Here is a 26,461-nt window from a genome sequence, read left to right on the forward strand (position 1 = left end):
AGGATATGAGAGAAGTGAGCTGAAAAATCGATTCTCTCATATCCTGATCAGCGCGCACACACACACAAGTACACATATACTATCGATAATCTAGCGTTTATTTGAAAACTATTCATAAATAGGCAGAAAAATTACAGTTTTTGTGTATTCCAGAATATTCCAGTAAAGGCCGTTTATCACAGAATCTTTATATTTTCCTGAAACTTTCAAGAAAACGAGGGTTTTTCAAAATGCTATAAAACGGAAATGAACCGATTATTATAAAAAAATATATATATATCCATTTCGACAATTTTGACTGCAAACAAGTCATTGATAAGCGACAGCCAGATTAGACACATAGCCATAATTTAAGACATAGTTTATGCGTTCACAACGCTATCATTGAAGTGGGTGCTGGCATTCAACCATGTTTTGAGACGGGGAGGCGTGGCATCCAAAGTGTTAAGGAACACCATACAATTAGTCAGTTCAAACACATCACACATGTTAAGGAACACCATACAATAAGTCAGTTCAAACACATCACACATGTTAAGGAACACCATACAATAAGTCAGTTCAAACACATCACACATGTTAAGGAACACCATACAATAAGTCACATCACACTTGTTAAGGAACACCACAGAAGAAGTCAGTTCAAACATCACACATGTTAACCCTCTAAAGCAGAGAGCCCATGCAACACTAGACATGTTTTGCAAAATATGTGAGGAACACACCACAATTCTACTCCTGCAAAATCGAACAAGCTGTCTGTCAATCACTTGTTGCAACCTCGCCAAACTGTAAGTGAAACTCAATGCTGATGGGGTGTAAACAAACATGGAAACATTGCGAGAGCAGAGAAAACAGAAAATGTACTTCTATGAGAGATTTATTCAGTTTGTAGATCATAGAACAACAAGTGAAGAGAAACAAAAAGCTAACTGTTTCTGAGTAAAAACTCTGTTGCTCTTCTGTCAGGGGAGGAAATTAGGCCACTTTACCCGCCAAATGCGGGTATTTTTTACGTTTGGCTGGTAAAAGAAAATCAGATACTCGCCAGTTGGCTGGTAAGCCAAAAAGTTAGTTTCCTCCCCTGCTGGCGTGTATACAAAAAAATTAAACATTCTGCAATCACTGCACTGGCAAACGGTGCGCGTCTTCTGAGTGTTTGCTTTAGTTGACAGTGCCACGAGAGCACTGCACAAGACCACCCGCGGACATATAATGTTTAATAAACGTTTGCGCAGTACTGGCCAACCCGCGGACATATAATAATAAAAGTCCTGCGGTACTAGGCTAGCCATCAGGAGCACTCGCAAACAGATAACGTTAAACACAGCAGAAGATGGAAAACAGACAGACTGACCAACGGGGAACTGCATCCAACCCTAGTACAACCCTCGAGTATAAGTTACTAAGGACACATTTAAATCACAGAGGTGTAATGTTAGTCTACTGGAACTTGATTTGATTTTATTACGGATCCCCATTAGCTGGTGCCATGGCAACCAGCTAGTCTTCCTGGGGTCCACACAAAAAACATACAAAAACAATTGTTGCAAAACAGAATTATTAAAAGCCAGTACTCAACATACAATACACAATGAAACTAACAATTAAGATGGCTAAAATTACATGCAAGCAAAGAAACGGAGAACAAAAAAACAAAACAAAATAAAAAATACAGTGTTAAATACAATTTAAGATTGTTTTTAAAATTGAATATTTTTAAGAATTGCTTTTAGAATGATCATCAATGTTACTAAAACATCAATTTCACCATACCTTTAAAAAGAAAAACACAAAGTAATCAGAAGAAGTTTTGGATAACATGGCTGCAGCTACACTCATGCATGACATATATTAATTTCCTTCCGGATTATGGCTCCTTTGAGTTTCTTTTTGAAACTGTCCTTGTTTTCCGTCCGTATAATATGTAATGGGATCCTATTCCAGTATGTTATGGCTCTATACATTGCAGTTTTCTTTAGAGCGTTGGTTCTAGGCAGAGGTAGGGTGAAGCGACTACTTGAAGCATGTCTGGTATTATGGTCATGTCTATCATTGGTGGATAAAAGCATAGAATACAATTGAGTGGGTTTACCCAAGGTACAAATGTTCTTTAAAAACCTAATCAAAACTGCATGCTAGTCTCTCCTCCACCCTCATCCACGACAGTCTAGCATGCATTCCCTCCACACTATTCCTTATAGAGCAGTGAAGAGTGAGTCGGGCAGCTCTATTTTGAGTGAGCTGGAGTTTACTAAGCTCTTGCTTTGACGCGCTAGACCAGATTGCTGGGCAGTAGTCAAGATGGGACAAGACTAAAGATTGTACTACCATTTTAATTGTTGTATTCGTTAGGAGGTAGGCATTTATTCTTATTATGGAGATGTATACAGTGGTTAGCTTCTAGTTAGCGTTTTAGCTATAGCTGCTTGCTAGCTAACGTTAGCCCTGTGTGCTCAAAGCAGCCAGCTAGGTGTATCTGTTATGACTATAATGTTTCTAAAAAAGCACCGGACTACGACGTAAGGTTAGACATTTTATTTCATGCTCAAAAGCCCCTGGCTTGCACATCGCAGTCATGAAAGGGGCTAGCTCAACCAGTGCACTGTGCACAACAGCACACCAACCCAACTGACGTTACCACAACACTTGACGGTACTTCACAGCACTGTCGTAAGACCACTGTACTGTCTTAAAGGCACAGTGTGCCTACCCAGATGCATACACAACATTGACGTGGCTTGACATACAAAGAAGTAATTATCACAATTAGCGATTTTTTTTGTCTGGTAAAAAATCTGTTTGGCTGGTAAAAAAAATCAGATACTCGCCAGTTGGCTGGTAAGCCAAAAAGTTAGTTTCCTCCCCTGTCTGTAGCGTTTTCCTGGATAAATGCTCTGTAAACCTGGCAATAAAGCCACATCTGCCACCGTCACTTCACCACCGATTGCCACGACTTGCTGAGCAGTGCAGTCTGAAGGCACATTACAGAGCAGTGTTGTAATGCAGCTCTAAAGACAGGCTCTCCTCCGCTGCTGTCTTTGGTGTTTCATGTCACATGGTGTTTTGCTGGGTAGGTCAGTCAGTGTGGTATTTGCAGTGTGGAGGACCATTAGCCGAGACTGTAAATTGGAGAGGAGTGGTGTTGTGTCGTCGTGATGTCATGGGAGGGAGACGGTCTGAGCACGCTCAGTAGAAGATTAGAGGACCAGAAGCTCACTGCCGGCTCATTATCATCATCATCATGACTTCTGTGACATGTGTGCATGCCCATATTACATGCACATTAGGACAAACACAGGTGTGTGTGTGTGCGTATACTCACACATCTCTGATGTTTCCCATGTTAGCAGTCAGCACTCCCAACTTGTTAGAACTGGACATGAATGGCCTACTTACACACATGCACACACTTGCTCGCACGCACGCACACACACACACACACACACACACACACACACACACACATACATACACTCACACACATACATACACACACTTCAACCTGTCCCTGTTATTGTCCTCTTCTGGTTCAGAGCTACTGTTTCAGTATAATGTGTCGTCAAGAGGGAGAATCTGAGGGTGTGTGAAGGCTGTACAGTTTGTGTGTGTGTGTGTCACTACCCCACTTGTATACATGCAGTCCATTTGTGGTCTTATTATTAACCCATCTGTGTATTGTCGCAGTGAAAGGGTTAACCGTTTTGGTAGTGCTGCGGTGAACGGGTTAATGAGACGTGTGGACAGCTCAGAGTCTACCTTAAGCTTATTCTGCATCCATTCGGTGTCCCTGCAGCGTCTATTCTTTTACCAACTAACTTGCATTTTTCCGCGATCTGATTGGCCACTGACGTTTCTGGTCATGTGCGCCAATCGCGTGACGCCTGTTTCTGCACCTATTTCCGCCTCTAACAGCCTGCAAACTACCTAACGCCTAGTTATATCACTGGTTAAGCTTAGACAAACTCTAACCTTAACCAACTTCGAAAGAGTGCCTAAGCTTAACCAGTGATAGAAACAGGCGTCACACGATTGGCGCAGATGTCACATGACCAGAAACGTCAGTGGCCAATCAGATTGCGGAAAAATTCAAGTTAGTTGGTAAAAGTATTGACCCCTGCATCCACTAGATGTCCTTGTGTCCACTAGGTGTCTCTTTCAGCCAGCCTCAGCAGGGCACTGAGCAGCACTGGGAGGGTGGAGAGAAAACATTGTACATGGATTTAGTCTCCCATGTCCACAATGTTGAAACATCAACATAATCACCTTTGTTCTGTTGCCTGGAGGTTGACCCAGTACCACTACTTCTTTTCATAGTTTTTAGAAAAAGTGCTATATAGATTTAAATTATTAACTTTTACTATACTGACCTTTTACGCACATGGAACATTTTTCACTGACTTTTAAAGTGGTTCTCAAAGTGGGGTCAGGGCTCCAGGGGGCCTTTAATTTCACTAATACGTAGTGTGAGATAGTAAAGGGTTAACCTTCTGTGTATTGTCGCAGTGAAAGGGTTAACCGTTTGGTAGTGCGGCAGTGAAAGGGTTAGGCACAATGGGAGAATGTATAAGAATGACTATTCTGATCATATGTTTCTCTCTATCCACTGTTATCTGTTATGTACAGTGTAGACCGTTCTGGAATTCTGGAGTAATTCACATCTTCGCACAACAACAGATATCTTCTCAGATGGGGGTCCCTGAAACAAATATTTCCTCCCTGATCGTGTCTCTTCGGGGGTTCCTTGACGGGCAGGAGGACGCTGGTGCTTTTGCGCCGTCCCTGGATGAGTTTGAACACGCCGACGCTCTCGCTTGCTCCGCTCGACCGCCGGCAGTCGTGATTGGTCGGCTGACAACAGACAACGTTGATGCGAGCAGCGGCTCGAGGCGCCCCGGAGCGCCGGTGCAGGAATCCTCTCACGCCTGCAGCGCCCTCTGCCCCGATGCCTCTCTCCAGTCTTATCAGGCGGTTTCTCAGGTGTTTGAGCTGCTACAGTAACCGCTCTCACCCTCATCCTCCCAGCCGCGGCTCAGCGGAGCAGGATGTCTCAGGTCCAGTCATGTTACTGACAGATAAACAACTCCACGCTCTCTCGTCAGACAGCTGCCTGCAGGAACTGTGCTGGTATGGCTGGAGGGAGGGGAAGTTCAATTAGTTTACCCAGGCGTTTAAAGGTAGCATCTGTAATGTCGTAAAACAGTGACCTCTAGGCAAAAGAGCCCCGCTTGGTATTGCACTTTTCCTTTTTACATTTTTTGTTTTGGCGCGATGTGTGGGTTGGAGTTTAGTAACTAGTAACGCTATATGGTGTGCTACTGGAGCGCCCGAAAATTATTAATTATTTAAGATTGATTTTTCTCATAGCTATGAGTAATCGATTAATCGATTACTCACGCCCATCCCTAGTAGACATGGGCCACGCCTGGGGACCAAGTGCTCCTGTCCGTCTTCATCAGGGACGCAACAGCGTTAGCGATCTGTTCTGTATGTTTTTCCATTGGGTTTATCTCTTTTTCTGGAGGGGAAACCCTTGTGGTGGCGGGGAGAACATGCAAACTCCACACAGAAAGGCCTGGGAGATACCCCACCTGGGTACCTGCCTACCTGGTAACCCAGCAACCTGGTCTCCAAGCGGGAAACAAACCCAGGACATTCTTGCTGGGAGGCGACAGTGTTAACCACTACACCACCGTGCCGCCATGTAGAGGAGCACTATGGTTCACTCTGTGTGTTTGTTGACAAGCGGATGTTTGGTTTGGAAGTCTTGTTGTGTGAAAAGCTGCTTCAGGAGATCTCATGACCATCATGGAGGAACTCCTCCCCCCTTCTGTCTCTCCATCCCTAACTCTCTGAGATTGCAGGGTCTGGAGGCTCTAGGAGGCTTCGCTCTCTACCTGGATGTGATACCTGGATGTGAGACCCTGGGTCTGGAGGCTGTAGGAGGCTTGGCTCTCTACCTGGATGTGATACCTGGATGTGAGACCCTGGGTCTGGAGGCTGTAGGAGGCTTGGCTCTCTACCTGGATGTGATAGCTGGATGTGAGACCCTGGGTCTGGAGGCTCTAAGAGGCTTCGCTCTCTAACTGGATGTGAGACCCTGGGTCTGGAGGCTCTAAGAGGCTTCGCTCTCTAACTGGATGTGAGACCCTGGGTCTGGAGGCTCTAAGAGGCTTTGCTCTCTAACTGGATGTGATACCTGGGTCTGGAAGGCTGCAGTAGCCTCTCTACCTGGATGTGTGACCCTGGGTCTGGAAGGCTGCAGTAGCCTCTCTACATGGATGTGTGACCCTGGGTCTGGAAGGCTGCAGTAGCCTCTCTACCTGGATGTGTGACCCTGGGTCTGGAAGGCTGCAGTAGCCCCTCTACCTGGATGTGTGACCCTGGGTCTGGAAGGCTGCAGTAGCCCCTCTACCTGGATGTGTGATACCTGGGTCTGGAAGGCTGCAGTAGCCTCTTTACCTGGATGTGTGACCCTGGGTCTGGAAGGCTGCAGTAGCCTCTCTACCTGGATGTGTGACCCTGGGTCTGGAAGGCTGCAGTAGCCTCTCTACCTGGATGTGAGACCCTGGGTCTGGAAGGCTGCAGTAGCCTCTCTACCTGGATGTGTGACCCTGGGTCTGGAAGGCTGCAGTAGCCCCTCTACCTGGATGTGTGACCCTGGGTCTGGAAGGCTGCAGTAGCCTCTCTACATGGATGTGTGACCCTGGGTCTGGAAGGCTGCAGTAGCCTCTCTACCTGGATGTGTGACCCTGGGTATGGAAGGCTGCAGTAGCCTCTCTACCTGGATGTGTGACCCTGGGTATGGAAGGCTGCAGTAGCCTCTCTACTTGGATGTGAGACCCTGGGTCTGGAAGGCTGCAGTAGCCTCTCTACCTGGATGTGAGACCCTGGGTCTGGAAGGCTGCAGTAGCCTCTCTACCTGGATGTGAGACCCTGGGTCTGGAAGGCTGCAGTAGCCTCTCTACCTGGATGTGATACCTGGGTCTGGAAGGCTGCAGTAGCCTCTACCTGGATGTGTGACCCTGGGTCTGGAAGGCTGCAGTAGCCTCTCTACCTGGATGTGATGCCTGGGTCTGGAAGGCTGCAGTAGCCTCTCTACCTGGATGTGTGACCCTGGGTCTGGAAGGCTGCAGTAGCCCCTCTACCTGGATGTGTGACCCTGGGTCTGGAAGGCTGCAGTAGCCCCTCTACCTGGATGTGTGACCCTGGGTCTGGAAGGTTGCAGTAGCCCCTCTACATGGATGTGTGACCCTGGGTCTGGAAGGCTGCAGTAGCATCTCTACCTGGATGTGAGACCCTGGGTCTGGAAGGCTGCAGTAGCCTCTCTACCTGGATGTGTGACTCTGGGTCTGGAAGGCTGCAGTAGCCCCTCTACCTGGATGTGTGACCCTGGGTCTGGAAGGCTGCAGTAGCCTCTCTACATGGATGTGTGACCCTGGGTCTGGAAGGCTGCAGTAGCCCCTACCTGGATGTGTGATACCTGGGTCTGGAAGGCTGCAGTAGCCCCTCTACATGGATGTGTGACCCTGGGTCTGGAAGGCTGCAGTAGCCCCTCTACCTGGATGTGATACCTGGGTCTGGAAGGCTGCAGTAGCCTCTCTACCTGGATGTGTGACCCTGGGTCTGGAAGGCTGCAGTAGCCCCTCTATCTGGATGTGTGACCCTGGGTCTGGAAGGCTGCAGTAGCCTCTACCTGGATGTGTGACCCTGGGTCTGGAAGGCTGCAGTAGCCTCTACCTGGATGTGTGACCCTGGATCTGGAAGGCTGCAGTAGCCTCTACCTGGATGTGTGACCCTGGGTCTGGAAGGCTGCAGTAGCCCCTCTACCTGGATGTGTGACCCTGGGTCTGGAAGGCTGCAGTAGCCTCTCTACCTGGATGTGTGACCCTGGGTCTGGAAGGCTGCTGTAGCCTCTACCTGGATGTGTGACCCTGGGTCTGGAAGGCTGCAGTAGCCCCTCTACCTGGATGTGTGACCCTGGGTCTGGAAGGCTGCAGTAGCCTCTCTACCTGGATGTGTGACCCTGGGTCTGGAAGGCTGCAGTAGCCTCTACCTGGATGTGATACCTGGGTCTGGAAGGCTGCAGTGGCCTCTACCTCGATGTGTGACCCTGGGCTGGAAGGCTGCATTAGCCCCTCTACCTGGATGTGATACCTGGGTCTGGAAGGCTGCAGTAGCCCCTCTACCTGGATGTGTGACCCTGGGTCTGGAAGGCTGCAGTAGCCTCTCTACCTGGATGTGTGGCCCTGGTTCTGGAAGGCTGCAGTAGCCTCTCTACCTGGATGTGATCCTGGGTCTGGAAGGCTGCAGTAGCCCCTCTACCTGGATGTGTGACCCTGGGTCTGGAAGGCTGCAGTAGCCTCTCTACCTGGATGTGTGACCCTGGGTCTGGAAGGCTGCAGTAGCCTCTCTACCTGGATGTGTGACCCTGGGTCTGGAAGGCTGCAGTAGCCTCTCTACCTGGATGTGATACCTGGGTCTGGAAGGCTGCAGTAGCCTCTCTACCTGGATGTGTGACCCTGGGTCTGGAAGGCTGCAGTAGCCTCTCTACCTGGATGTGATACCTGGGTCTGGAAGGCTGCAGTAGCCTCTCTACCTGGATGTGTGACCCTGGGTCTGGAAGGCTGCAGTAGCCTCTACCTGGATGTGTGACCCTGGGTCTGGAAGGCTGCAGTAGCCTCTACCTGGATGTGTGACCCTGGATCTGGAAGGCTGCAGTAGCCTCTACCTGGATGTGTGACCCTGGGTCTGGAAGGCTGCAGTAGCCCCTCTACCTGGATGTGTGACCCTGGGTCTGGAAGGCTGCAGTAGCCTCTCTACCTGGATGTGTGACCCTGGGTATGGAAGGCTGCAGTAGCCTCTACCTGGATGTGTGACCCTGGGTCTGGAAGGCTGCAGTAGCCCCTCTACCTGGATGTGTGACCCTGGGTCTGGAAGGCTGCAGTAGCCTATCTACCTGGATGTGTGACCCTGGGTCTGGAAGGCTGCAGTAGCCTCTACCTGGATGTGATACCTGGGTCTGGAAGGCTGCAGTAGCCTCTACCTCGATGTGTGACCCTGGGCTGGAAGGCTGCATTAGCCCCTCTACCTGGATGTGATACCTGGGTCTGGAAGGCTGCAGTAGCCCCTCTACCTGGATGTGTGACCCTGGGTCTGGAAGGCTGCAGTAGCCTCTCTACCTGGATGTGTGGCCCTGGTTCTGGAAGGCTGCAGTAGCCTCTCTACCTGGATGTGATCCTGGGTCTGGAAGGCTGCAGTAGCCCCTCTACCTGGATGTGTGACCCTGGGTCTGGAAGGCTACAGTAGCCTCTCTACCTGGATGTGTGACCCTGGGTCTGGAAGGCTGCAGTAGCCTCTCTACCTGGATGTGTGACCCTGGGTCTGGAAGGCTGCAGTAGCCTCTCTACCTGGATGTGATACCTGGGTCTGGAAGGCTGCAGTAGCCTCTCTACCTGGATGTGTGACCCTGGGTCTGGAAGGCTGCAGTAGCCTCTCTACCTGGATGTGATACCTGGGTCTGGAAGGCTGCAGTAGCCTCTCTACCTGGATGTGTGACCCTGGGTCTGGAAGGCTGCAGTAGCCTCTCTACATGGATGTGTGACCCTGGGTCTGGAAGGCTGCAGTAGCCTCTCTACATGGATGTGTGACCCTGGGTCTGGAAGGCTGCAGTAGGATCTTCACTTGGATGTGCAGTTTGCTGATGGAGCAAGTATCTGATAACGGCCTGCCAACATGAAGCTCCTTATCAGCCCTGATGGCAACACACTGACTGGGACACACACATATACAGGAGGGGAAGGGGATTGAATGTGCTTGTGCATGATGGAACAACACACACACACACTCTCTCTCTTTGTAGGCATGGGCTCAAGCTTCAACTAGGTACAGGCTTGCACAGCACACACAATTTTTTTTTTTGTATTTAATTTTTAAATTTTTTAAACAAACACATAAACAAACATGACAACACACGATAAGATATACAAGCATTAGTTGACAGTGCACATCCAATGAAATCACATTTTAGTTAATTGTCTTATATAGGATATACCCTTAATACCTGTTATCTAAAAACCTACACACATATGCTCTAGCTCGTACCCCCCCCCTCCCGGACCCCCCATTGGATAATCCATCCATTTTCCCTCGCTCCTAACCAGACATTACCATTATATGCTAGCTTTTATTTTCTCCACCACTTCTAACCACAATGTCATTTTGGATTAATTGAGACCCAAAATTCTTGCTGTAGATATTTCTTGATAGATCACATCGAGATATGTAATAATCCAGACCTTTCGGCAAAAAAAAATCCGGTTGGAACCATCGTGATGCTATCAGCTTTTTAGCCACTGTGATACCCGATAAAACCAATCTCTTTAGCTGTGGATGTACTGCACACTCAAAAACATCATTCAGCAGTAATACAGAGGGGTGTACAGGTATATTCCAAGTTAAGAGATTTGATAATTGCTGGGTCACCTCTTTCCAGAATATCTTAACTGGTGGGCAGTCCCAGTACATGTGCATAAATGTCCCCTCGTCCCCATTTGTACATAAGGAGTATTTGGAGTCTTGTATAAGACCAATTTTTTTTCAGTCTTATAGGAGTCAAGTATGTCCTGTAAATATAGTTAAGATTGATTTGTTGATGGTCCGGGTTCCTTGATGTGAGTCGAACATTTTCCAGGTCTGGTATATCCCTCCTCCAGACGGAGTCTAGGTGGAGGGTTTCATATGAGGACGTTAGTAATTGATGATAAAAATCTGAAACAAAACCTCTTGATGTCTCTCTTTCATAGAATAATTTGTGGTATCTGTGGTGTTCAATTGGTTTCTTTAATGGAACACCTTGAGTCTTCAAACATAACAACTGTATGTAAAAAAGATGTGTGGACTTGGTGAGATTAAAATGTTTCCGTATTTCTTCATAACTACAAAAACCCTGTTTGTTAAAAACATCCCCTAATGAGTGTATGCCTTGCTTTTCCCATATAGGCAGGGCTGTACAGTGCGACATATATATCGCACGTGCTACAGCAACAGCGGTCTGTGCAATGAATGGATTTACTTCAGTAGCACTGGTGCGATAGGCATTCGGTTCATATAGATACTCTTATTTTGAAAATCCTGTAGCGGGTCTCATTTCTGCCCAAGCGCAGCTCCAGCTATAATAACTAGGCTCGACAGCTAGCAACGTTCAGGTCATTATGATACTCTTATTTTGAAAAAACTCTGTGACAACTCGACGAGTCATATCCGCCCTATCCGTGCTTCTGCAAGCAGAGCAGCGCGTTGGTCGGTTGGTGCGCACTGCTGCGTTAACACAGCAGTGCGCCTACACGTCCCGAAATAAGTCTGTGGTGTTTTTTTTTCTCGCAACGGGTCAAATGCATCTACATGCTTTGCACCGTCGCCATTCCTTTATGCGCACATCGCCCGAAATTAACGTTTATGTACCATTACAATCACTACAACTATAGCGTAAGCTAACAAGCTAATCCTGATCAGAGGCAGAGGCGCAGAGCCAGCAGACACAGTGTGGACTGGGGAAAGGGAAATGGGGGGGCACTCTCTCCCCTTCCCTGTGTGCGTGCGTTTGGAAAGACGATGAAGTCACTAGTCAGGACTCAGGACAGGAGTATATTATAGTAAACTGAGGATTACTGAGGATGGACAGATAATGTTGATATTCAAATATAAAAAAAATTCGAGAGGAGTGGAAGTTTGAAGACAGACTAGACTACAATATGATGCGGGGGTGGTGAGTTGAAACAGTGTGTGTGAATGAATGAATGAAAACTTTATTTAACAGATTGCAGAATGGGTACAGTACAGTACGGCTCAATACACACAATTGTTAAGGGGATGCAGACCAGAGAAAGACGTTTGTCTTGTTTACATCAGGGTCCCCCATTGTGTGTGTGTGTGTGTGTCCCAACCGACCCCACTTCTATGTTTCAATAAATTATTTGCATTTAAAACTATTAACGCTGGCTCATTCCTTCAGTCCACTCAAAATTATGCTAATATTCCTTATGTTGTTTATGATATTAATTGAAAATAGCATATGAGAGTATTATAATAATAATAACACATGGCGATATACTAAATGACAGCCAAACATGGCCCTGCAACTAAATAACACAAATACAAATAGGCACATTTGTGACTGTTACAAATATAACACGTTTTATACTTGTGCTACAAGATTTTGGCCTGTGCTACAAAACTATCAACCTCTGTAGCACCAGTGCTATGTGCAAAAAAAGTTAACGTACAGCCCTGCATATAGGGAATCTTATAGGTCGTTTTCCAATCAAGAGTACATTGTTATTGAATAAGGGAGTATGATTGTGCCATTTATGTGGGTTAGGATATTTTTTTTGTGTTTCACGCCATATCCGGATCGCATGAGTAATTATGGGGCCAAATTTACGTTCGCAATGCTTAATTGATAGTTTAGTGTATGCTATGTCCTTCAGTCTATGTGGGGCTACTATGTTTTCTTCTAATTTTCTCCAGGATACTAATGCTTGGGGATCAAACCATGTTGTCAATGGTCTTAATGTGTACGCCTTAAAATAGTGTAAAAAATCTGGAAATGCCATGCCACCGTCTGCTTTATTTCTCTGTGCGGTGGATCTTTTTATACGTGGTGGTTTGTTATTCCAAATAAATTTGTATGTGGAGGAGTGTAATTTTTTCCAGTAACCCTCTGGAGGGGGTAACGGTAGCATTGAGCTGAAGAAGTTGATTCTAGGTAGTACGTCCATCTTAACTATTGATATCCGTGCCTGTACTGAGTTTTTAAGTTTTGCCCACCTATCAAGGTCGTCTTTGATTTTGTTTTGGATTTTTGTGTAATTGTGCTTCACCGTTTGTCTTATGGTGGGGAATATTTCCACTCCCAAACATCTAAAATGTTTTACCATAGGTATCTCTCCTGGGAGGGTTATATCTTTTTTTGCAGGGGCGTTAAGTGGAAGGAAAGCCGACTTCGGCCAATTTATCTTGAATCCCGATAAATCTCCAAAGTTCTCAATCAACTTGAGCAGATGAGGCAGTGTGGTGTTGGGGTTTTGCATGAACAGTATTACGTCGTCCGCATATAAACAAATTTTATGTTGTGTGCCCTTGATTACGATTGGTTCTATAGATTGGGATTGTCTTATATATTGTGCTAAAGGTTCTAATGATAGATCGAATAGTCCGGGACTAAGAGGGCAACCCTGTCTAGCTGAGCGTGATACCGGAAAGATTCCGGAGGTGATTATACCTGTTGTAATCATGGCCGATGGGTCTTTGTATACTACTTTAATCATATCAATGAAACCTTTACCTAACCCCATCTTCTCTAATACTGCCCATAGATACGACCATTCCAGCCTGTCAAAAGCTTTCATTGCATCCAGGGACAGCATCGCCTTAGGTATGGTGTCGTCCTTGTCGGCATCTAGTACGTGCAGTAATCGTCTTATGTTATCAGTGATCAGGCGGCCTCTTATGAAGCCAGTTTGGTCCGGATGAACTAAAGACGTCATATGCTTTTGTAATCTGATGGCTAATACCTTAGAGTACAGTTTGATATCGGTTCCGAGGAGGCTTAAGGGTCTGTAACTACCGCACTCGGTGGGGTCTTTGTCTTTTTTGAGAAGGACTGTTATGAGTGCAATATTGTCGTTCTTATGGAAGTTCCCCTCCTTGACTGAGTATAAGATCATATTTAGTAATAAGGGTCCAATTATGTCCCAACAAGAGAGGTACATTTCTGGTGGGATACCGTCTCTTCCAGGAGCCTTACCACTTTGCATTTCGGATATGGCCTTCTTGAGTTCCTCTAGTGTGATCGGTGTTTCTAACTGTTTAGCGTCATCCTCTGAAAGTTTAGGGAGAATAATTTGATTAAGATATGTGTCCATTTTGTTTTGATCGAAGGTCGTTTCTGATTTATATAAGTTGGAGTAGAATTCTTTGAATGTCACATTTATTTTTTCAGGGTCTGTTTCAAGTACTTGTTGTGCTCTAATGGTAGTTATATCTGCAAATTTTGCATTAATTCTTAATCGCATGGCTAATAGGTGACTAGGTTTAGAACCTTGGGAGTACTGCTGTTGTCTTGTGCTACGTATTTGTATTTCCGATTGTTGTCTGTATATGGCATTGATCTCTTTTTTTAGTACCTTAACTTGATTTTCTAGTCGAGTTGAGTTGTTGTATTGTAAAGAATTAAATAACGTTGAGTAAAGCGTTTCCAGTTCAGCCAGTTTTGTGCATCGATTCTTGCGCATTTTGGAGGAAAAGCTATCAGTGAAATCCTTGATCGTTCCCTTTACCGACATCCATATTATTCTGGGGTCTTGCACCGAGTTTGCATTCTCCCGTAGGAATACTGTAAGAGCTTCTTTGACTTGTTTAATGAATTCCTTGTTATTAAGCAGCATCGAGTTAAATCGCCATCTTGGGGCTCGGGAAGATAGTATACCAAATGTTCCTTTTAGGAGTAAATAACAGTGATCTGATAATGCATTGGGTATCATTTCCACTTCATAGTTATCAAATAGTCTCGGGGATGCAAAGACATAATCTATTCTGGATAATGTGTTATGTCTCGCAGATCGACAAGTGTACTTTCGGGTCGTGGGGTTAAGTGATCACCATAAGTCATTTACACCTGTAATCTTCGACCAATCCTTTAATGCATTAGATGAATTCTTTTGTTCGCTGGAAAAGGTGAGGTAAGATTTGTCCATCCTTGGATTCCAAATGGCATTAAAATCCGCACCTATTATAAATGAGTAATCGGGAAGGTCTAACATTGCTTTGGTTAGTGTAGTGAAGAAACCCACTTCGTACAAATTTGGGGTGTATAACGCTACCAACGCTATTTTCCTGTTCTTGTGTACAATCTTAGCTATAGTTATCCGACCATCTACATCAGACCATACTCCCTTTAATTCAATATTCAACTTCCGTCTAACGACTATGGCTACACCCCGAGTTCTCGTACCAAAAGAAGAGTGACTAATATTATGATATGTGTTGTCGGCTAACGTATCTATGTCTTTCTCTAGAATGTGCGTCTTGCGTAGCAGAGCAACGTCCACCTGTTCTTTTTTCATCAGTGTGAGCATGCTTTTGTGTTTGTGTTGGTTATTTATTCCCCCAGTGTTCCAGATCATTATATTCAAACTAGCCATAATCTATACATGTTGTTGTGTAGTTGTTGGTAATGCTTCTGGAGTGCGAGGCAACAATAGATATACATCCAACTAGTGAGGTCCCGTTGAGAGCCGAGCTTAAAAACATACATATATACAAATAAAAATCCCCTTTCCCCCCCTCCCACCGAGAGTCGTACAGGATTGTGTCCCATAGACACATCCTACGCGTATGACTCCCTCCCTTAGGCCACCGGATTACCCAAATTGAGCTTTGTAATCCTACTCTTCCTATGCTAATTGCCATAGGATCTAAAACTTTCATTCTAATTCAATAGAATGTCGCTTTTGGTCTTGCGCCTTCCCATTAATGTACTAACAATAGTGTGAAAAATGAAAAATATACCTTCATTGATATATTAATTTGAACCTTCTACTAACTTATGTAGGAAACATCAGAAAAAAGGAAAAGAGTGGAGATAAATACTAACACCTTAAAATGAAAAAAATAACAATGAAAGATAAAAATAAAAAAGGAGTGAGAACTAAAATAAAACTCATCAGAGAAAAATAGATAAAATAAAATTGAGTAAAGAGAAAAAAGAGAAAAACAGAGACTTTTAGAGCTACATTGTGCAAATCTCTAAATCAGTGGAGTAATTATTTAAAATATTAGAATAACCTTGTCGTGCTTATACATTTAGATGGCGAATGTATTTTTATTTTTATTTTTTTAAGTCTTATTAAAGCATAATTAAACTTCAGTCCTTGGATCCTATGCTTATTCACACCGGATGTTAATGTTAAATTTACAGGCCTTCGTTGAAGGGGTGCATTATATTCTAGAAGGTTGTAGAATACTAGTAATATGTAAACACTGCTGTTATGTTCCAGAATGATCTTCCTACCCAGGGGTCATGACCTACTAGTATTTTCCGGGATATTCCTTTGTGTCCCTGAGCAGTCGAGAGAGGAGCCCAGAATGTTCCAGAATGTTCATAATTTCAATGTTGGATTATTGTCTCCACAGAGACCAGAAGACTGTAAATATAATGCCTTACAAGCCATATTAAACATCTTGTGCCTTATTGTTGTCAGCGTGCATAGCATCTGTTACTTTTGTTGAGCCGTGGTAAAGTCATTCTAATAAAATTACTAAAATACAAAGAGAAAGAGAGAGAAGAATAGGCTTATCTGTTCTGAGCCAATGTTGCGTCCTGCCCGGCGGGACCAGATCCATGTTGCTTCATGTAATCTTCGGCGGCTTTAGGTGTGCGTATTCTCTGCCTAATACCGTCTTTTCCCAAGATCGATAATAGTGCCGGGTAGTTAAGGATTGGCCTGAGACCACTCTTAAACATTCTCTGCATCACATCCTTGTAGGGGAAACGCTGAGCGATGGCCTCCTTACATAGATCTTCGTAGATAGATATTGAATTTTCACCATATTTCAGTTTCCCCCTTTGATTGCGCGCTCCTCTAATGATGGCGTCTCTTATTACCGTCTTGCGCAGGGTAACAATGATAACTCTCGGACCGTTAACTCTTTGTCCTCGTGTACCGACTCTGTAACATTGGTCCACTGTCGGCGCTGTGGGAAGGGTGTTATTACCTAAAATATCTACTAACACTGTTGAAAAGCTGTCGTCTGTGCAATTTACTGATTCATCCAGTCCCACAATGCGGATATTATTTCGCCTGTAGTAACGTTGGGTCTCGAGCTGCCTCTCCCTTGCTTCCTCTTCGACTTCTTGTATTTTCTTCCGACACTCTTCTTCCACCTGTTTTATCTCCTTCGATAAACTCTGTTAATCCATCGTTGACGTTCTTCTCGTTCTTTTGGACCATCTGTGTAATTTCTATCACCGTATTCTCCACTGCCGTGATTCGCCCGGCCTGTGCAGCGGCTGCTTCCATAACCTCTTCGAATTTAGCATCGACGTGTGCTTTGAATTCATCTTTGAGTTCCTCGATGTGTAATTTGAAAGCGACCATCTGTTCCTTCATCAGGATAGTCAGAGTTGAAGTCGGGTTGTGAAATTGCACTGCTTGTGTCAGTTGATGTTGTGGGTGCAATGATGGACCCGATGGGTTTGTTGGAGATTATCTTCTCAAATTCCCCTGCTTTATCTCTTACGGTATTTTTACACGTTGTTACCGTTGTGTTGTCAACTGCTGTCTCCCTCTCGGGCCAGTCGTCGTTGGTCCCGGTATATTCTCCACTATAGTCCCCCCATCGGGGCTAGTCAACAACGGTACCGTCGCTGCCTCGCCTGTTGTATTTTTTGATCGTGTCAAAATCGGCGCCGTTGGAGTGTCTGTGCCGAATCTCTTTCCACTCTTTTTCTTATCCTTAATATCCATGTTGAGTCTTTATGGCTTTTGATATAGTTAGTAGAAGGTCTTATCAATACATACGATGTGGTTTCATCTCTTTTGGTATTGTTCAAATAAGGTTTTTAAACGAAATTAACGTTGACGGGAGCGGAGCTGTAACCAAACGCGTATCGCTTCACATTGCGTTCAAACCGGAAATCACACACACATTTTAAACTGTCTCACAAAGTCAGCCAAGGTTAATCTCTATAAACAACCATTTAAACTGTTGTTTGTCTCCTCTACTCTCCATGTCTTCTTCTCTCTACTCTACCCAGACAGGTTTAAACAGATTCAAGTAATGTCTGTCCTCTCTCCTGTCCTTTCCAGTCTACCCGGACGGCAGAGTGTGTATCTCCATCCTCCACGCTCCAGGAGACGACCCCATGGGCTACGAGAGCAGTGCTGAGAGATGGAGTCCTGTCCAGAGTGTAGAGAAGATACTGCTGTCTGTCGTCAGCATGCTAGCAGGTACTGTAGAGAAGATACTGTCGTCAGCATGCTAGCAGGTACTGTAGAGAAGATACTGTCGTCTGTCGTCAGCATGCTAGCAGGTACTGTACAGAAGATACTGTCGTCAGCATGCTAGCAGGTACTGTAGAGAAGATACTGTCGTCTGTCGTCAGCATGCTAGCAGGTACTGTAGAGAAGATACTGTCATCAACATGCTAGCAGGTACTGTAGAGAAGATACTGTCATCAACATGCTAGCAGGTACTGTAGAGAAGATACTGTCGTCTGTCGTCAGCATGCTAGCAGGTACTGTAGAGAAGATACTGTCGTCAGCATCCTAGCAGGTACTGTAGAGAAGATACTGTCTGTCATCAGCATGCTAGCAGGTACTGTAGAGAAGATACTGTCGTCAGCATGCTAGCGGGTACTGTAGAGAAGATACTGTCGTCTGTCGTCAGCATGCTAGCAGGTACTGTAGAGAAGATACTGTCGTCAGCATGCTAGCAAGTTTCAAGTTTCTTTAATAGTTGTCATACAGAAGTACAGAATACTTTCATACAAAATGCTTCTTACAGTTACGCTCCAGAGACTGTGCTAGACAAGATAGTATCAAATAACATAGTATAGCATGTAATTTAGAAGAAGAAAATGAGGTCACAGTGTTCGGTATAGACATATGTACAATGTTCTGAGTTACCATATAATATACAATACTATGCAGTGTACTAATGTACAGTACTATATAGTGCAAAGCAGAAATGGGATGAGGTACAATTTAGGTACAATTTACAGTAAGGTGTACGAGTTGTAGTGCAATCCTTCATCAATAAATATAAAGTGTGGGGAGTGGGTGCTACAGTGTGTTTGTTTAAAGTGGGTGTGTGCTATAAAGTGTGTGGAGTGGGTGCTACAGTGTGTTTGTTTAAAGTGAGTGTGTGCGTGTGGATGTGTGTGCTATGTGCGTTTGGTGGTTGTTGTTGTGTAGTGTTCATTGTTCGTTTAGCAGCCTGATGGCCTGGGGATAGAAGCTTCTTCTGAGTCTTTCTGTGCTCGCCTTGAGACTCCGGTATCGCTTGCCTGACCGCAGCAGTTCAAAGAGGCAGTTGTTCGGGTGACTGGAGTCTTTAATGATTCTCTTAGCCTTGCCCTTGCAACGCTTGTTGTAAATGTTCTGGAGGGTGGGGAGCCCCCCTCCAATTGTGCGTTCGGCTGAACGTGTCACTCTTTGTAGTCTGCTTCGGTCTTGTGCAGTGCTATTCCCAAACCAGGAGGTGATGTTGCCGGTCAAGATGCTCTCTATTGTACATGAGTAGAAGTTCTTAAGGATCTTCTGACTGACTTGGAACTTCCTTAGGCGCCTGAGGAAGTAGAGGCGTTGTCGTGCCTTCTTCACAACACTGTCAATGTGTGTGGTCCATGTCAAGTCCTCGGATATGTAGGCTCCGAGGTACTTAAAGCTGTTGACTCTCTCAACCGGTGCCCCGTCGATGCTGAGGGGGCTGTAGTCCTTGACCCCCGACCTCCTGAAGTCCACAATCATCTCCTTTGTTTTGCTGACGTTCAGGGAGAGGCTGTTTTCCTGGCACCATCCCGCCAGGACCTTGACCTCTTCCAGGTAGGCCCTCTCGTCGTTGGCAGAGATCAGGCCCACCACCACTGTGTCGTCAGCAAATTTGATGATTGTATTGCTACTCCGCTGAGCCACACAGTCGTGTGTGTACAGGGAGTAGAGGAGGGGACTCAGAACACAGCCCTGGGGGGCCCCTATGTTGAGGGTGATGGATGAGGAGGTGCAGTTGCCTGCTCTCACCACCTGGGGTCTGCCAGTCAGGAAGTCCAAGACCCACTGGCAGAGGTCATAGTTCAAGCCCAGGTCCCTGAGCTTGGCTATGAGTATGGAGGGGACTATGGTATTGAATGCCGAGCTGTAGTCGATGAATAGCATTCTCACATAGTTCCCCTGCCTCTTGTCCAGGTGTGATGCTGCTGTGTGCAGCACATGGGCTATGGCGTCCTCCGTGGACCTGTTGGGGCGGTATGCAAATTGCAGGGGGTCCATGTTGATGGGGAGGGAGGAGCAGATGTAGCCCTTTACTAGCTTCTCAAAGCACTTCATGGCTATGGTCTGGAGGTGAGAGCTACAGGGCGGTAGTCGTTGAGGCAAGCAGGCTTGGATTTTTTGGGTACAGGGATAATAGTGGACTTCTTCAGGCAGGTGGGGATGACAGCCTGTTCTAAGGACAGGTTAAATATGTCAGTGAATACTGGGGCCAGTTGGTCGGCACAGACTTTTAGGACGCGGCCGGGGATGCCGTCCGGACCTGCTGCCTTCCTGATATTCACTTTTTTAAAGGTCCGCCTCACCTCATGCTCTGTTACCCTGAACACTGCGCCTTCATCAGCAGCCGACCCCCCCCCCCCCCATTGCCGTGGCTTGTGAGCTGGTGTTGTTATTACCAGCATCAAACCTCGCATAGAAGGTATTGAGGTCATTTGCTAAGGAGATGTCACTGTTCAGTTTGAGGGAGGCGCCTTTGTAGTCTGTCATCGTTTTGAGCCCCTGCCACATAGCTCTAGAGTCAGCTTGTTCAAACTGGAGTTCAATTTTATCCCTGTAGCGCCGTTTGGCCTCTGACACTGTCCTTTGGTGCGCTCTCTCAGAGCTTCACGGACGGATTTGTCTACCCAGGGTTTTTGATTTGGGTAAACTCTCATTTTGGTAGTGGGGATTGTTTCTTCCACCATAGTACAAACATAGTCCAGCACTGTCTCCGTGTAGACATTAATGTTATCCGTGTCGCGGAATACATTCCAGTCTGTGCAGTCAAACGCAGACTGGAGCGTCTCCTCTGACGTCAAATCCCATTTCTGCACCTCTCGCGAGACTACAGGAGTACTTTTGATTCTCTGTTTGTACATTGGTGAAAGAAAGATGGACGCGTGATCTGATTTACCAAAGCCACTATCAGAATGAGCCTTGTAGCCACCTTTAAATTGCGTGTAACAGTGATCTAGGATGTTACCGCCTCTGGTGTTGCAAGTCACATGCTGATAGAAGTCAGGTAATACCTTTCTCAGATTGGCGCTATTGAAATCACCCAGCACTAAAATGGCGGCAGTACTGTAGAGAAGATACTGTCGTCAGCATGCTAGCGGGTATTGTAGAGAAGATACTGTCGTCTGTCATCAGCATGCTAGCAGGTACTGTAGAGAAGATACTGCTGTCTGTCGTCAGCATGCTAGCAGGTACTGTAGAGAAGATACTGTCGTCAGCATGCTAGCGGGTACTGTAGAGAAGATACTGTCGTCTGTCATCAGCATGCTAGCGGGTACTGTCGTCTGTCATCAGCATGCTAGCGGGTACTGTAGAGAAGATACTGTCGTCAGCATGCTAGCGGGTACTGTAGAGAAGATACTGTCGTCTGTCATCAGCATGCTAGCAGGTACTGTAGAGAAGATACTGTCGTCAGCATGCTAGCAGGTACTGTAGAGAAGATACTGTCGTCAGCATGCTAGCAGGTACTGTAGAGAAGATACTGTCGTCAGCATGCTAGCGGGTACTGTAGAGAAGATACTGTCGTCAGCATGCTAGCGGGTACTGTAGAGAAGATACTGTCGTCAGCATGCTAGCAGGTACTGTAGAGAAGATACTGTCAGCATGCTAGCAGGTACTGTAGAGAAGATACTGTCGTCTGTCGTCAGCATGCTAGCAGGTACTGTAGAGAAGATACTGTCGTCAGCATGCTAGCGGGTACTGTAGAGAAGATACTGTCGTCAGCATGCTAGCGGGTACTGTAGAGAAGATACTGTCGTCTGTCGTCAGCATGCTAGCAGGTACTGTAGAGAAGATACTGTCGTCAGCATGCTAGCAGGTACTGTAGAGAAGATACTGTCGTCTGTCGTCAGCATGCTAGCAGGTACTGTAGAGAAGATACTGTCATCAACATGCTAGCGTCAGCATGTCGTCAGCATGCTAGCAGGTACTGTAGAGAAGATACTGTCGTCAGTATGCTAGCGGGTACTGTAGAGAAGATACTGTCGTCAGCATGCTAGCGGGTACTGTAGAGAAGATACTGTCGTCAGCATGCTAGCAGGTACTGTAGAGAAGATACTGTCGTCTGTCGTCAGCATGCTAGCAGGTACTGTAGAGAAGATACTGTCGTCAGCATGCTAGCGGGTACTGTAGAGAAGATACTGTCGTCAGCATGCTAGCGGGTACTGTAGAGAAGATACTGTCGTCTGTCGTCAGCATGCTAGCAGGTACTGTAGAGAAGATACTGTCGTCAGCATGCTAGCAGGTACTGTAGAGAAGATACTGTCATGAACATGCTAGCAGGTACTGTAGAGAAGATACTGTCGTCTGTCATCAGCATGCTAGCAGGTACTGTAGAGAAGATACTGTCGTCTGTCGTCAGCATGCTAGCAGGTACTGTAGAGAAGATACTGTCGTCTGTCGTCAGCATGCTAGCAGGTACTGTAGAGAAGATACTGTCGTCTGTCGTCAGCATGCTAGCAGGTACTGTAGAGAAGATACTGTCGTCAGCATCCTAGCAGGTACTGTAGAGAAGATACTGTCGTCAGCATCCTAGCAGGTACTGTAGAGAAGATACTGTCGTCTGTCATCAGCATGCTAGCAGGTACTGTAGAGAAGATACTGTCGTCAGCATGCTAGCGGGTACTGTAGAGAAGATACTGTCGTCAGCATGCTAGCGGGTACTGTAGAGAAGATACTGTCGTCTGTCATCAGCATGCTAGCAGGTACTGTAGAGAAGATACTGCTGTCTGTCGTCAGCATGCTAGCAGGTACTGTAGAGAAGATACTGTCGTCAGCATGCTAGCGGTTACTGTAGAGAAGATACTGTCGTCTGTCATCAGCATGCTAGCGGGTACTGTCGTCTGTCATCAGCATGCTAGCGGGTACTGTAGAGAAGATACTGTCGTCAGCATGCTAGCGGGTACTGTAGAGAAGATACTGTCGTCTGTCATCAGCATGCTAGCAGGTACTGTAGAGAAGATACTGTCGTCAGCATGCTAGCGGGTACTGTAGAGAAGATACTGTCATCAACATGCTAGCAGGTACTGTAGAGAAGATACTGTCGTCAACATGCTAGCAGGTACTGTAGAGAAGATACTGTCGTCAACATATAGAATATACGATGGGTCCGCAAACATCGTAAAAATTGTCAATAACACTGGCACCAGGCAGTACAGATGGAAAAACAGCGTGGCGCTCAATGAATTAATGTCTGAAGGAGTCTACTGAAGGCTTCTTGTCCTCTGCGAAAGCATGCAATTGGTCCACTGATGGATGCATCTTGATATTTGTCTAGTCTAGTGTGTTCATTAGATGGGTGAAATCCTCTTTCAGTGCCTCTGTGCCGGTTTTCTTAGGCAGTTAGCCTCTCTGGTATGCACACCATTAGTGTTAGCCATGCTTCTAGGCCTCTTTGCTTTTTAGAAAGAATGAAGGGGAAACAAGTATATGTTTTGCATTCGACTACTCAGGGTCAGCCCTAAGATAGTTACAATAGATGGATAATACCATAAATTCTTAGATAATACTAATACAGTCTGAAGTCCATGGAGTGCTAACATAAATATAATCTTTCCTCTTCTCCCTCTCCTCTCTCTTCCAGAGCCTAATGATGAGAGCGGTGCCAATGTTGACGCCTCTAAGATGTGGCGTGAAGACCGAGAACAGTTCTACCAACTGGCCCAACAGATCGTACGCAAGTCCCTCGGCCTCTAATGATGACATCATCACTCCCAAGACGACAACGCTCACACGGCGTTGCAGACGCGTTTGTTTATCAGTCCTGCAGACCGCTGCTTTACATTTCACAACCAGAAGAAGAAGAAACATGGAACCCCCTCCTTCTTCTTCCTCCTCCTCTTCTTCTTCTTCTTCTTCTTCTCTGAAACCTTCTCCCCAGGTTGTCACTCTGTCAACCCTACCAGCGTCAAACATGGGGTTAATTTATAACTTAACTGCATGGAGAAGACGTGCACATCCAGCGGCTGTGAGCATGTGCGGGATAGAAAGGCTCCTGAATATGGTGGCCCGCACACTCCTGCTGTGTAACACTCCAGAATGGTGTTCAACGCTCCCCCTGCTGTGAATTATACAACCGCTAGTTGCGATATATATATATAGGCTGCTAAGCAAACATAACCAGGTTACCATCTTTCTCACTTTATCCTGCATTTCACAGTTTCACCAAAGTTTACGCTTAACAAAACGTTTCAGGCGATGTGTGTCTTGGTAGCCGTTAACCATGGTCTAGAAACGAGGCTTCCCAGCAGGGAGTTCTCCAGAGAGAAGACCTTCCCCCCTGATGTTCTCTCTCTGTAGTGAAAACCATTCTGGAGTGTTATAGCGTTGTGCCATTCTCTCCATTCTCCATTAGCTAATTTGAAAATGAAACGAGAGGCACGTAAAGGTGTAACGTCGTCAACTCAAGGAGGTTCGGGAGGTCACGGGACAATCGGATGGATGGACTGTAACCATGGAAAACGGAACGAGGCAGAATGAGGCCGTTGCTGGAAGAACTGTTGTTGTTGGAACTCTAGGCCCCCGGGAAGTGTTCTGGAATTTTACGCCTTCGATTTGGAATCTGATCCTGTCAATACTTAGCTACCAGTTTCAGCATCACTCAACTCTCTCTCCTCCTCTCGCCCTGTCTCTATCTTTCTACCATTGCCCCTCACTTTCTTCATCTGCTCTCCATCTCTCTTTGTCTCCATCTCTCTCTCCCCCTCCCTCTCCCTCGCTCTTCTCTCCCTCGTCTCCATCTATCTTTCCTCTATCTCTCTCTCTCTTTCTCTCTGAATGTTTGATGCACTTTATTTTCTTCCCCAGGGACTCATGTCCAGCAGTGTTACTGCTCTCTAGAATGATATCATCGCAACCACACAGGTTCACTGACTGCTAAAAACACTGTATTTTTGTTACATGTTTATAGACTTTTATTTTATCAACATCTTATGCTCTAACCTGAAGCAGGGCTCTCCCCAGAAACACATTTGTTAGTAGGTCCAGGAATAAATATAAAGAAATTATAATTGAATTGATAAAATACCAAGATAATAATTTTTTTTAATTTTTTCCACTACTGTAGATGTTTGCTTAAACGTTATTTCTAGCGTGCCCCTTGTCCTGCAGGTATCTCTAGTTTGCCTTGCACTGAGTTTCTGAGCTTAAACTCCAAAACAAACCAATTCAAATCAGTGTCATGGAGCCTAATAGAATCAACATTGAATCAGGTACTCAGTAGCAATACCCAGCCCCTGTATTATTTGGCATCATACTAAGTGTGCTAGTCGAAGTCATTGGAGGCTAAGCAACATACATGCTCCATTCCTCCCCATTGACCTCCACTACTAGGATAATGCTATCAATTTCTTGTGTTTTCTGCTTATAATATCTAAAAATGTGGACTGTCCCTTTTTAAGACTACAGCACGGGATTCTGAAGTACAATAGTATAATCGACTCAAAATGAATATGTGGACTAAGATATTGACACTTGGTCTGGTGTGGTATTGAAACTTGGTCTGGTGTAGCATTGTAGGATAAAACTGGTATTGTGACTACCCTACAACTACACAATTAGTTTTAGGTTTGGTTATTTTCTTTTTGGGTGACAAACCGTCACTGTCCCATTTCTTACCATTTTCTTTTCAGTGTTTTTATCGTTTATTTGAATGGCAGATTGCCAGAACTGATTGGACAGTATGTAGCCTGAAGCTGTGTAGTAGCTTTTAATTTGTTGTTGATTTGAGATGTGATTGATTAAATAAACTGAGGGAAGAATATGTATCTGCTTGGTGCGTAATTATGATCTCTGCAAGAAGTGTGTTTGTTTTGACAAGGGCTGGGGGCAGGTTACTGGAATTCAAGATGAAGAAAATATATGCAGTTCATTCTGAATTCTTCCTAACAGCTTCCTGCACACTTATCTCACGATATGGTAAATGCACTGCATTTATATAGCACATTCTTCTGACTACCCAAAGTGCTTTACAACATACACACACCAATGGTGAAGGCTGCCATGCATGGCACCAACCTGCTCGTCAGGAGCAGTTAGGGGTTAAGTGTCTTGCTCAAGGACATGCTGCAGGAGCCGGAATTGAACCACTCCACCTCCTGAGCTTAGCTCTGTTAAGAAAAACCTATCCCCTCCTAAAAGACTCGCCTAGAGGTAGCTCTTTGACAGTATTATAGATTCTACTTTTAACAGCCCTATTGAGGCATAATACAGTCACAATGGTTGCTAAGGTCACCCTCCTCCTTAGTCATTACAAACCACAGGGTCACACAGAGTTTAAAGGTCATAGTTCAGCAGGCATGTGGTCAAGGTATGGGTTGTGGGTAATGACAGGGAGAGTGATACTGAAGCAGGAGCAGGTCAGAGGTAATAATGGCTTAACATGCAGCCTGCAGACCACAAGACAAACACTGTCACCA

The 26,461-nt window shown here is 45.6% G+C and overlaps 1 protein-coding gene across 1 annotated transcript in view; it reads left to right on the top strand.

Moving 5' to 3' along the window:
- The window catches only part of ube2g2 (ubiquitin-conjugating enzyme E2G 2), a 78,035-nt gene extending 52,228 nt beyond the window's left edge, over positions 1–25,807 (top strand). Inside the window, exons 5-6 of the mRNA XM_084314687.1 lie at positions 17,871–18,011; positions 23,629–25,807. Of these exons, the coding sequence (XP_084170813.1) occupies positions 17,871–18,011; positions 23,629–23,741 (254 nt within the window). The 3' untranslated portion in view covers positions 23,742–25,807. The remainder of the gene's footprint in view (positions 1–17,870; positions 18,012–23,628) is intronic.
- The last annotated feature ends 654 nt before the right edge of the window (positions 25,808–26,461 follow it).

Source organism: Notolepis coatsorum (genome assembly GCF_963971535.1).
Source record: "Notolepis coatsorum genome assembly, chromosome: 5".
Classification (NCBI taxonomy): Eukaryota; Metazoa; Chordata; class Actinopteri; order Aulopiformes; family Paralepididae; genus Notolepis; species Notolepis coatsorum.